General features: G+C 43.2%; 1 protein-coding gene across 3 annotated transcripts in view; it reads right to left on the reverse strand.

Moving 5' to 3' along the window:
* Nucleotides 1-309: 309 nt before the first annotated feature.
* LOC113158551 (bone morphogenetic protein receptor type-1A-like) overlaps nucleotides 310-12412 on the reverse strand; it is a 46248-nt gene continuing 34145 nt past the window's right edge. For 2 of the 3 annotated variants that reach the window (XM_026354526.1, XM_026354527.1), the window contains 10 exons: nucleotides 5854-6016; nucleotides 5653-5755; nucleotides 5351-5450; nucleotides 5184-5271; nucleotides 4955-5090; nucleotides 4404-4596; nucleotides 3384-3681; nucleotides 2885-3060; nucleotides 2573-2703; nucleotides 310-2450 (listed from right to left, as the gene is read on the reverse strand). In XM_026354526.1, coding sequence (XP_026210311.1) covers nucleotides 2325-2450; nucleotides 2573-2703; nucleotides 2885-3060; nucleotides 3384-3681; nucleotides 4404-4596; nucleotides 4955-5090; nucleotides 5184-5271; nucleotides 5351-5450; nucleotides 5653-5755; nucleotides 5854-6016 — 1514 coding nt within the window. In that variant the 3' untranslated portion in view covers nucleotides 310-2324. The remainder of the gene's footprint in view (nucleotides 2451-2572; nucleotides 2704-2884; nucleotides 3061-3383; nucleotides 3682-4403; nucleotides 4597-4954; nucleotides 5091-5183; nucleotides 5272-5350; nucleotides 5451-5652; nucleotides 5756-5853; nucleotides 6017-12412) is intronic. The other variant, XM_026354529.1, reaches the window with a different exon arrangement.

Raw genomic sequence — 12412 nt, forward strand, 5'->3', positions numbered from 1 at the left:
TTCACAACATCTGGAAACAGCAGCGTCAACAGCTGCACAGAGAAAATCAAACAGGAGTTTCCTGTGAGTCCACTGAACTACATGTTTTTACATGAATTGTAATGTGAAAGAATTTTTGGGGGGGAAATCAAAACTTAAGACTTGAATTTTCAAAAGACGAGAACTTGAAAAACTAAAATTACATTTAAAATACTTTAAATGTAATTCTTAAGTTTTAAAGCTGAAAACAGACTTAAAAGAAGAAGCTGCTGAAACGTTGAATTAAATCATCTGTGTGGTCTTAATTCAAACAGCAGAGGACGCGTCAGCTTGTTTACTAAAATAAGGTCATTTACTTCAAAATCGTTACATTGGACAGATGAATACAGAGTTTCTAAACTCAAGGCACCGAACAGATGCTGTACAAAACAAGAACAGAGCAACAGGAGAGATTTACACGTTATGATTATTCTGATACTGAGCTTCATTACAGAGAAAAACACTAAGTTACTGCACTTAAATAGCTACTGAACGGTTAGCTTCACACACACACACACACACTCTCACACACACTCTCACACACACACACACTCACACACACTCACACACACACTCACACACACACACTCACACACACACACACGTGCACGTCGTCCTGCTGCTGCTTTAACAACACAGTTAAAGGAACAGTCCCACATTTCTGTGTAGTTTAGCTCAGAGACTGGAAGCAGCAGCTTCTCTTCAAAAACACAATCATAGCACTCCAACATGTTGCTAGGCTAGGCTAACAGTCTCCCCCTGCTTCCAGTCTATGTGCTAAGCTACGCTAAACACCTCTGGGACCCATTTACACAAATACTCTGAAGACAACAGCAATAATTTCTTAATTATGTTTAAAGGTTCAGTTTGTTCTGATGCTGCACAACGACGAGACTGAGACTTTTATTTTGGAAGAACGATGAACCTCAGTGGGCACAGCTGAAGACCACAGTTCACATCCTGTCACAAATTCTCCTGCTGTTTAATATCTTTTCATTTCCATTTTGCAGTACTTGTACTTCACTGCAGTATTTCCTTCCGCTTTAAAGCTTTAACTATGTTTTTAAGATTTTAACTGTTTAATTATAAAGTCAAGTGAACGTTTACCAGATACTTTGCCAGGTTCACAGATGAACTGCTGCTACTGGATTATTGGAGCGTCACCTTTCGAATGATTGTACAGATGCTGCTTTTACATTTTGACTTTCTATCACAACACTGAGTTTTTTTTAAGTTTCATGTTTCTTCCTGTTTTCTTAGCGTCACTTTTCAGAATAAAAGCTCTAAAAAGACGATGTCCAGAAACACAGAAGCTTTCAGCAGATGTTTGTGACCTCTGTGAGGTGGTGGAGACCCAACACAGAGCTGAAAGAAGCATCATCATGTTCTAAAAGCAGCTGATATCGCTGCTCGTTTCTGCAGAAAACAATCATTTAAATCACTAACAGCAGGTTTAAAGTCGACACTGAAGTTTGAGGCCGTTTCTCAGTCTTGTCTCTAATCAGTAAATTAGTCATTAACCTCGTGTTCAGCTCTGGAGTCTTTCGCCTTCACCCACTGAGGTTTAACTTGTCCAGAGCAGCTTCACGTCTTTCTAACTGCTGCACAGTCTCCTGACGAGCAGATCCCCATTCAGACAGACAGACAGACAGACAGACAGGACGGTAGACGTCTCCGCAGTGACTCCAGAATCTCCGGCCGGTCAGCACCACTGCAGCATAGTGTTCTGGGTTTTAATCTTCTTATGAGGAGGCACGGCATCTAACGATAGCATTTATTTACACATCAAAATTCATTCATTAAAAATTCATATTATAATAGTACCTTAATTTTATTATAACTCTACTGTAGGGGTGGAGATATATTTCAGTATGGCAGGAGAGCTCAGTCCTGAAGAGGAAATAAAAACAGTAAAAACTGGCATTTGTAGCGTTTTGCAGAAGTGGTGCGTCCTTATTACAGAAAGTCCATTCAGCACCCCCACCCTCCCTTCTTCCCCCGTCCACAGGAAGTCACCGTAGAACTTAGAGTCTTGTTTGGCTTTCACAGAAAGCGTCAGACAACAGAAAGAGGAGGAAGAGGAGGAGGAGGAAGGACTCCGTGTCTGTTTCCAGCTGACAGACTGAAGACGGAAGAGGAGGAGACGCACAGTTCAGCCCTGAGTTGGGTCCTTTTTATCTCCCAGCTTCTCGTCCTCTTCCTCATCCTGATGAAGGGTGAAGCCCAGATCTGGTCCGAATTGATCCAGGTCCAGGTAACGTGGTGAATCTGGCAGCGCAGGTGGGGAACGAGGCGGACGAGGACGGTCAAATCTTGATGTCCTGGGACTCCACCATCTTGGCGAGTGTCTTCTTGACTCTGAGGATGGTGAGGCGGGAGGCCGGGTTGTGGGCCCAGCACTCCGACATCAGCTTTAGCATGGCCCGGAGGCACTGCAGAAACACACACACACACACACACAAAATCAGGTTTCTGCAGAAATCGAACACGTCCAGGTCTTGTTCAGTTTAATTCATGAACAGATTCGAGAAGAGAACCCCAGACAATATCTCACCTCGTCGCTGTTCCAGCGGTTGGACACTGTGGGCCGAAGTCCTTTAACACACACCACCTCCAACATGTCTTCGTAGGAGGGGTCCGAGGGCACCATCTCGTAGTACGGCAGCTGGTAGTCCTCCACGATACCTGAGCAGAGAGACAAGAGCAGAGTGAGTTACACTGTGATAGAAATGATTAACACTACAAATAAAGTGACAAAGGTTAGAAGGTTAGAGTGAGTCTCCAGAAACCACTGTATGTGAAAAGAGTGTGTGTGTGTGTGTGTGTGCGTGTGTGTGTGCGTGTGTACATGTATGTGCGTCTTTACCTCCGGTGATGCAGCGTCTCGCCATCTCCCAGATGACGAGGCCGTAGCTGTACATGTCGGCCATGATATAAGCCTGGAAGTGGTTCTTATTGAGACTCTCGTCCAGAACCTCGGGGGCCATGTAGCGCCTCGTTCCGACCCGGGTGCTCAGAGGGATGTCCACTTCGTTAGTGTCGCTATGCCAACCCAAATGTGAGTACAATCATTTTTTTAATCAGTATGTTCATAGAGAAAAAACGTCTCTGAGCTCAACTTCAAAAGTTTTTTGTGTTCAAACCATCAACACATTCAGTTGACTTTGATATAAAAGACGTTTATCAAAATAAATATATCATGTTGCTAGATGTAAAGTAGAGGTCCGACTTGATGCATTTTAAAATGTACAGTTGTGTTGTTAAATCTAAACATTACAGCTACAGAAAAGCGTCAAATCTTCAAAGTTCAGCGTTTTTACCTGGGAAACAGTCAAAAGTACAATAACACACTCGTGGAAGCGTACCTGTTGAACTTGACGGCAAGGCCGAGGTCAGCGATGCAGCAGGTCCCGTTCTTCTTGATTAGGATGTTCTTGCTCTTCAGGTCTCGATGGGCGATGGCGGGTTTTCCCTGCGTGCCGTAGATCTCGGTGTGTAGGTGACAGAGGCCGCAGGCGGCAGAGTAGGCGAGTCGCAGCAGGGCCTGTGTGTCCAGCGTGGTAAGCTTCAGGTAGTCGTACAGAGAGCCGTTCTCGTGATAGTCGGTGATAAGGAAGAGCTGCGTGAAGGCGCCGGTACCTTTAATGTCAGCTGCGATGAAGCCTGGAGAAAGAAAAGAGGGATGACTGACAGCTCAGGTCTGACGAGCTGCTGAAACTGAAACTGAAGGTGAAACAACCTCAGAACAAGAAGCAGCGACAGCACAGTAACGAGCTGACAGGAAGAAACCCGGCACCCACGGGTTGGATTTCGTAAATCTCTAACATCCAGCTCACAGCTTGTTGGAGGAGTGTAAATGAATCATTACATCCCTGCAGAGCGCTGACTGTTAATCTGCCTCTCATCAGTCAGACGACGCTCTCGGCCATTAGTTTCAATCTGATACCGATCGTCTGATGCTCAGAGCGCTAAGACAAAGTTTTCATTCAGCTGCCAATGTCCAAACTGTCTTAAAATAACAGTGAGGGCCGACATGAGGATCAAAATAAGGTTTGTTGCTCTAATCATTCACACTGGACATAAACTTCCAGCAGTTTGAGTGACGTTATAAATTAAAGAGGAAATGTCTACATTACATTTCTTTTACTGGCTTCCATTACAGACTTATGATTGTAAACTTTAGATAGTTGTTGTGAAGGACAAAGATTTTAGATTTCGTTCATCATCTCTGAACAAATCTCTACAGTAACAAAATTCAGAATCTTAATAACAGTTCCTGTTTTAAAAAGTGGAGGTTGTCAAGGAAACAGTTGCAATTAAAAAGTGATATTTTGATTAGAACAACTGCTGAATTAATGTGAGTGACAGATGACTGAGGTTGGTACCGAGGATGTTCTCGTGTCTCATCAGCACCGTCTGATAGATCTCCGTCTCTCTGAACCAGCTGGCTTCCTCTCGGGTGAAGAAGACTTTGACGGCCACTTTCTCTCCCCTCCAACGGCCCAGCCACACCTCTCCGTACCGACCTTTACCGATCTGACGCACCATCTGGATCTGCTTGGCGATCGTCCGCTGCACCTGCAGGAGAATCACAGTGAGGGAGGAGGTTTCATGATGAGCAGTTTCATTAAATCTGTTAAATGTATTAAATATCAAACAGGGGAAGACAGACTGCAGACAAACGTCTTTGAAACAAACATCCCTACATCTGTCTGACTTGTTAAATATGACTAGATATAACGTATGAGGTTCTGGTACTAAAATTAATTGGATTGCTGGAGATGTGTCACTCACCACAAACGACAAGTATAAATAAGTACAACAATTCAAGCAAATAAAAATGTGTTGGAGGGTTCAGATTAGAACCAGGTTTAGGACAGTTTGGGTTTAAGTTGTGATATATTCATGTGTCTTCTGGGTGCAGTACTGTTCTTACCAGCAGGGGGAGCCCTGAGCCGCTGCCTGAGCTCTGTGATTGGTGAATAAGGTCTTTGAGAGACTCTCCTGCAGGAATGAAGACTTCCTGCTCCAGGTCCTTGTGATACCGCTGACGCTCAGCTTGCCACTTATACCTGGACACACACACACAGAATTATATTTCTCACCACAGAAAAACACGGGCGAGCAGATGTATTGAAGACCTTAACGCAAAGGTGAAATCTTACCTGTAGTAACAGACCACCGTGACACAGATGAGCGTGCAGCAGCAGACCGTCATAGAGATGAGGAAAGCCAGCCAGTGGGGGCTGCCTTCTGGAAATGTAAGTAATGCCGGTTAACTTTCACCTGAAAAAACACCTGAATCTCTGAGCTGTGGTCAGTAAAACGTTACCGGCAGGAGCCACAGGGGGGAGGGTCGGCTGCAGGTCTCTGTTGCAGAAGTCCGTGTTGCAGCACTCTATCGTCCTCCTGGTCTGAGCTTTGGGAGAGTCCTGTCAATCAAACCAAACATCTAATCACACTACATGAAAATACTAAACATATGAATGGATGATCCTCCTGTCGCCGCCTCTGTCTGTGGACCGTCACTCACTTTGACCAGCAGACGACAGAGGGCAGCAACCCGACACTCTGTGTGAGTGCGACTGTTCATACATGTAACATACATGTGTGTGTGTGTGTGTCTGTGTGTACCTTGCACTGGAAGTGTGAGCCTTCATACTTCATGCAGCCGGAGGTGAGGATGGCCTCTCCCTGCTCATCCTCCTCGATGATGGCGAAACACTGACCGTTAGTTCTGTAGAGACAGCCGCACAGATTCACATGTTAGTAAGAGATTTCAGTGTGATGGTGATTCAGGGTTACAGATGGTGATTCTACTGTGGCTCTACTCACTGGCAGGTGTTGTTCGTGGCGTCGTCAGGACAGTGTCCGGAGCAGTAGCAGCTGAGGAATCGAGCAGCATCCTCAGGTGCGATGGTAGAGTCCTCACCGGGCCGCCGAGCCTCGTGTTTCACCCCCGTCCCCTGCAAGACGTGGTCCGGGTTCTGACCTGCACCTGGATGGAGAATCACAAACCGAGTCAGAACCAGATGGAGAAGCAGGATTCCAGGTGGTAACAGAACTGGCTTTCAGGGTCAAATGTCATGTGACCGCCTGGTTTAACAGTGTCCACAGAGCTCAGTCTTCACCGTGCACATTTACTCAGTCCTCAGGTCGTTTTGGAAAATTTTCATTAGGGGGAGAAAAGGCTGGTTTTGGTTTTGACCAAGTCCAAAATGGAAACAAAACCAATGTGAATTGGGTTTAGAGTAGACGTAGCCTCTGGTGACTCTAGTTCTGAGTGACTGACAGTGGCTCTGATTTGTTTCTGCAGCTCTTTCTTGTTTTTTTCTGTCCCAAGTCCACGAAGGCGACAGAGTGGAGCTTGGGGAAGATTTATCAGCGACTCCTTCTGTAGGTGAAACATTCCTCCTCTATCAGCAGGAGAACAGACTGTGTGGGGGCAGGAGGAGGAGGGAGGAAAGATGCAGCATATATGGACCGAGGTCAGAGGTCAGCTATGGTGATTAGCTTTGTTGGCCCACCTTTCACTCTTACTGGTTTCAGCTCATTAATTGTCGTCTTATAATGTAAATTGTTCTTTCGTCATTTATCATCATTATTTCCGCCTCTCGTGACAAAGACATTTTTCTTTTCTTTCCACGTTTGATTTAATTTCAAACCGTTTTTTAATCCTCTCATTTTTCATCCATTTCGTCACATGGAGCCTATGAGTCTCCTCAACATACGTAATTTTCTGTTTCCCTCTCACATTAACCTTAGATTTACATTTCAGGCAAATAATAAAAAATTACATTATTGTAAGAAACCTTCCAATACTGGGCATGAAATGGTTGGATTGGAGGTTAAAGCTGCAACTAACAGAATACAACATTTCCCAGAGCTTGAAGACACAGGTCTAAATCTACCACAAAGCCAAATATATTCAATTTACAGTGATGAGCTATTGACCAAATGTGCTAATCCTTATTAATTCAGCAAGAGAGGGAGAAATATCTTTAGAGAGTGTTGATCAGGACAGCAGAGAGGTAATGAGGTCAGACAGGGAGGAATCCGTCCAACTTTCCTGCCAAATGTCAGACATAGATGTGAGAGGTTTCGACTTGTGACCTTGCCTCAACTGCAGCGCACTCCAAACATCTTTAATTGGGACCTTTTGCACGAACATTCATAGATTTTTGAGATCAACTGTTCCTCTCTAAAAACACATTAGTATATTGTACTTCCATCACTTTACATATCTGAGCTTTAGTTACTATGCAGATGTAGATTGTTTGTCATACTTGTACTGCAGTACTTTTTCAGCCATGTATGTGTACTATTAGTCGAGTATTGACCTGGAGTACTTCTGCCTTTGTGTGCAGACTTCACTTTAGTGCATTTTACACTCTGTCGTCCATTATGTGCTGATTTCAAGGTCTTTTTGGAACTTACATGTATTCTTGTTGTTTTTGGGGATGTGTGACTAAGAAACCTGAGCTGTGTTTTAGGAAAAGAAGCTTTAATGTGGTCGAGTTTATTTGTCGATCAAAGTTTTCCGTTTGTAACTTAAGACTGTTTATGCTCATGTTTAAATCTGATTATTTCACAGATGTAACAGTATTTATGGCATCTTCTGAGTACAACATGAAGCTGAACTGCCTTTTTCTGTTTATCTCCATTCCTTCTCTAATCCCTCGTTTTTCTCTTTTCTTTCACCCATCCTGCAGGATTGTGCCTCTCCTAATACCAACGTTGTTGTTTTTTTTAAATCTTTTACATCAGGTTTATCTCGTGTTTTTCTTCCCTTTACTCCTCTCATCTCTGTGGCTCAGAGTGAAAACACTCAGGCGAACAACGTGCATGCTGTCACGTCTGGGCACAAACTACCTGCACACCTACACATTAAACTGCTTGGTCCCAACAGCAACAGTGTGTGTCTGCCTGTACTTGGCACCTTGTGTTTATCTCCCTGCTTTCTAACACCATGTCAGGCACCTTCCTTGGTCGTGGCAGAGCTCAGTGGATCCACAGCAGAATCTAACAGACTCCACTTGAGGTCCACCGACAGACGGAGGCTGGAGCAGCTCTGCGGACTCAATGCTGTTATAAATGAGCGTTAAGCATAACTCAGCTTCCACAGAGGAGATGTTTCACACATCATACATGATGTACCTGCTCAGATTGTACCTGAGCAGGTACAATAGGTGACACTAACAGATTCTTACTCACACATGTTATGGACCAGCAAGTCTTCCCGGTCAAACACAATAAGGATGTGGTGAATCCATCAAAATGTTTATTATATTTATTATATTCTGTGCCCTTAAGTTAAAATCTCCATTATAGTTCCGTAGTAGATTCTACTAGGTTTAATAGGTTTATGGCTCATACTGCATTTGCTGGAGGACAGATGCACAATAATGTCTGTATCTTCCAGCCACCTGCAGCTTTATATTACTCATCTTTCCATTCTTGTTCTGCTTTCATTGTAAAATCAGAAAAAGTAAAGAAGTATTAATTTCTCTAAATGTTGTTTAATTATTGGAACTGGCTCTACACAAACCGGACCAGGGATCTGAATCAACGGTCAGCATCGGTCCTTATAGCAGCCGATTCTCTGACCCCCCCCTCGTGAGCAGAGAAACCAGAGGTTCTGGTCGAGTGGGAAGTCTGATAAAACCTACAGTGCGAGTCAGCACAGATCTGTTTTCCACTCTGATAAAGAGCTGTTGAGGTTGAAACCAGTTGATGTGTTAACAAATCGACCAAACTAAATAAAGGCTTTTCTCCATCACCTGTCATCACATGATGCTTCAAGAGCACCTTAAGGCTTTCTGGATTCACAGGTGTGTCCCAGTGACCACTAATCAGACATCAGATCAAGAAAACGTCAGTGTTTGGTCAGTGTTTAAACAAAAAAAAACAAAAAAACAACAACAAAAAAAAGCAGCTTACAACAGGCTTTTTTACACCTTCAGCTTGAACACGTGCAGGTTTAAATTGCGTAAATGCAAAACATGAAAAACTCAGCAATTATATCATCACTGTCTAGACCTGAAAACCTCACAAACAATTCCTCGTCGTCCCACCTCCCTCTCAAACTCTGATGGCTCTGATTGGCTAAGAGGTTATGACCGACTGGAGTGAGGAGGAAGGAGTAGTAAAGGCACAGTGGGTGTGTTGAGGCTGGAAATGGCTGCTCTGGTTCTGTGTCTCCATCCACATGTGTGCTTAATTGTGGCAGCAGTCAAAGTGGAGACTGAGGTCTGGCAGAGAGGACGCTGGGTAATCAGACTCCCTCCATGTACTCTTAAAGTCGCAGTGCTGCTTCAGACCTTCACACTGTTTATTTACATCCAGCAATGTGAGGATCCAGCAGCAGCAGCTGTCTGATACAGCCGTCTGATCTGCAGCCAAACGGCCTTCAGCCCCCGTCCGCTCTCATCTAAACATCTGACCGTTCGCAGAAGCAGTGAAAGTGGGTATTCAGTTTGAGGACGAAACAGTCGGTGTGGTCTGTCGACATAAAGTTAGCTACTCTGCTGTCGTGCAGAGAAACTTTACGACCATGAGCCAACAGTGAGTCACTGTCTGTGTGTTTGAATGCTGGTATTAAGCCTCTTTGTTTCTGGGTGAATTTTAATGTATCTGTAACATTTTATTCAACAAAACTCATCAGAATACGACCTACAGTCAGGTAAAAGCAGGGACACACCTGAAGACTTCCAGAGACTCACAAAGACTAGTTCACACCATTTTCACCAACAAACACTGATTAACAATCTGATATGTAGGTGTTCACCTGTCACATCTTTGCCTGGAGTAACAGCTGCAGGTGGAAATGTTTTCTTGTTTTTTCTATGGACAAATGGGTAAAAACAGACTGAAGAGCACTTGTTTTATATCTCGCCATGTTCCCACAGCTTCTGTGTACTGGTAATGTTCAGTTTTGGGGTTGGTCAGTGGTCTGCAGACAATTAATGAGTCACTGTCTGCAAATGTGTTTTGACAATGAAATAAAAAACTTACATTCAAATAAATATAATCAGCAGCTATTTGTATTTTTAAAAATAACAGAATCACTATATATTGGTTATTAGATTTAATGACTTCAACACCAAGTAGGGAGAAAACACGTTACGTATAGAGTAGTTTAATTCTTTCTCTGTTTAGCAAGAAGGAATGTGGGAGAGCTGCTGCTGAGAACAGGCTCGAGAGCGCTCGTTTTAGCTGCTGCCATGTCCCAGTCGCTGCTGAGTAACATTGAAGTGGACGCTCAGTTTTGGATTTTTCCAGTCTGTGTGGTCTGCAGACAAAATTAGTCGCTCTGCCCTCATGCAGAGAAACTTAACGACTCCAACTTAGTCAACAATGACTCACTGTCTGCAAATATGCAGAATAATAAAGATGATATGATCAACTGAAACCCACACTGCAGTAAAAAGAAATCAAATATGCTAAATAAAAACTAACATGCAGATAAAAGTGGAACACACTGGTTTAATGAACATAAGAGACAACAAAAACTCTACACAGGAAAAGTACTGAAGTCCTGCAGAGGTACATAAATTGTGTAAACTGTTATTTTCTGCTGCCTCAATTTCTAAAGGCTCTTCATGTGTTTAGTACATAAAAAAAAAAAAAAAAAACAAGCAGTCAGAGATTTACTAGAGATATTTATTACGGCTCAGCACCAGCGTCACTCATGGCCAGGTTTTATGTTATCAGGTTGGTTGTCCTGAGACATCTGTCTCATTGTAAACACAATATCAATGAACTGACTGGAGTTAGGATATTGTTGGTCAGTAAGGGAGGGCCTTTGAGAGAAAACAAATACTCTGAACTGGACTGATGTTCTGAACAGACAATCCTTCATGTAACTCAGTTTTAGGTCTGCAGGGAATAACTGATACACCACATGAGCGACGCCTGCTGCTACAAAAACACGGCTGCTCCTCCAAACAGAGACCGATAACAGGAGAAAGGAGGGAGGAGAGAGAGGACGGATCGAGCACTCTCCCAAGAATGATCAGTGTCACCTCCCTGACTGTCCTCCTCTGCTCCCTCATTAGACCTTGGAAACGGGATGTAAAGAAAGAACAAGTAAACGAGACAGCTAGAGAGAAAACAAAAGGAGGGAGGATCAAACTGCCTCTCAGGGTCAAGATGTTCCAACAATCCTTTTAACTTAATCAAAGCTAAAGTCTTCACAGTCTCTGAAATGAATAATAATAGTCTTCATCCTTTGGAGTTCTCTTTTGAAAAAATAATAAGTTCAGATTTCTCGTAATGCAGCTTTTGAAGAACAACGGAGGTTTATGGAACATAACAATGAGCTAAATCAGGATCTGGATTCAAAGAGCGAGTTGACATAATTCATCATTGGTTGTAGGAGATCACCGGCCTCATGCTTTCAGCCTGTCGTATATTATGCAGGACTGAACGTAACCAACTTCAGTTATGTTGCTCACAGAATTCACATTAGTCAGTAGCAGCTGAAACAAGCTGCTGCTAGAGGCTTCTGTCGTTTCAACTGGTGAGAGCAACAGTTAGCAAAGCTGCAACCTGTCTGTGTGTAAAATAATGTGCAGAGAGAATCAACCTAAAGCATAAAAAAGTGGAATTTCTGCCTCCACGTGCGTCAGTGCAGAAATATTTGCTGATAATTATAATAAAACAGGCTGTGCAGAAACAACAACTCATTCCAGTTCCTCTGCTGTTTGCTTTCCACTTTTACAACCCAAATCTTTTTCATTAAAGCCAAATGACATCTCTCCTCCATCAACTTCCTCCCGGAGATGTTTGCTCGGCCACCCCTGTGTTGCCGTGGCAACAGCAGGCAGCCAAAAAGCCTCACAGTGAAGTAATTAACAACCCCATGCTCGTTAAGATGTCAAACCGACCAGACAGCAGAGCAGAGTAGTGAATTAAACCAGCCGGACGCGACACCTTCTCTCTACAGTTTATTTTTTCATCTCTGATGTTCAGTTCGTATCAGATTGATATCAACATATTAAACACATCAATACCTTACCAAACCTTTCACACTGAACTGGTGACTGCCAACATCAACACAAAGTAAGGTGTGTTTAGGGACGTAAAATTTAAGACACGCAGCAGGTAAAAGGCAGAGATGCTACTTTATTCAGGAGATGAAATTATTTATGATCTCCAAGTTTTCATGTTAGGAACTTGAAAATATGCACTATATGTTCAGATTTGTTCATTAACCAATTACTGAATGACAAAATATATTGGTTTTGATAATCGAATAATTTTTATTATTGGCTGATTTTTGTGCAAGTATTTTAAGTTATTCTTTTGGTCCAGCCTCTCTATCTCTATCTCTGGAGTAAAATGAAGTCTGCTCTGTGAAACATGCAGCCATCATGTGATTTCAGCCTCGTCT

The sequence above is a fragment of the Anabas testudineus genome, chromosome 15 (genome assembly GCF_900324465.2).
Source record: "Anabas testudineus chromosome 15, fAnaTes1.2, whole genome shotgun sequence".
NCBI lineage: Eukaryota > Metazoa > Chordata > Actinopteri > Anabantiformes > Anabantidae > Anabas > Anabas testudineus.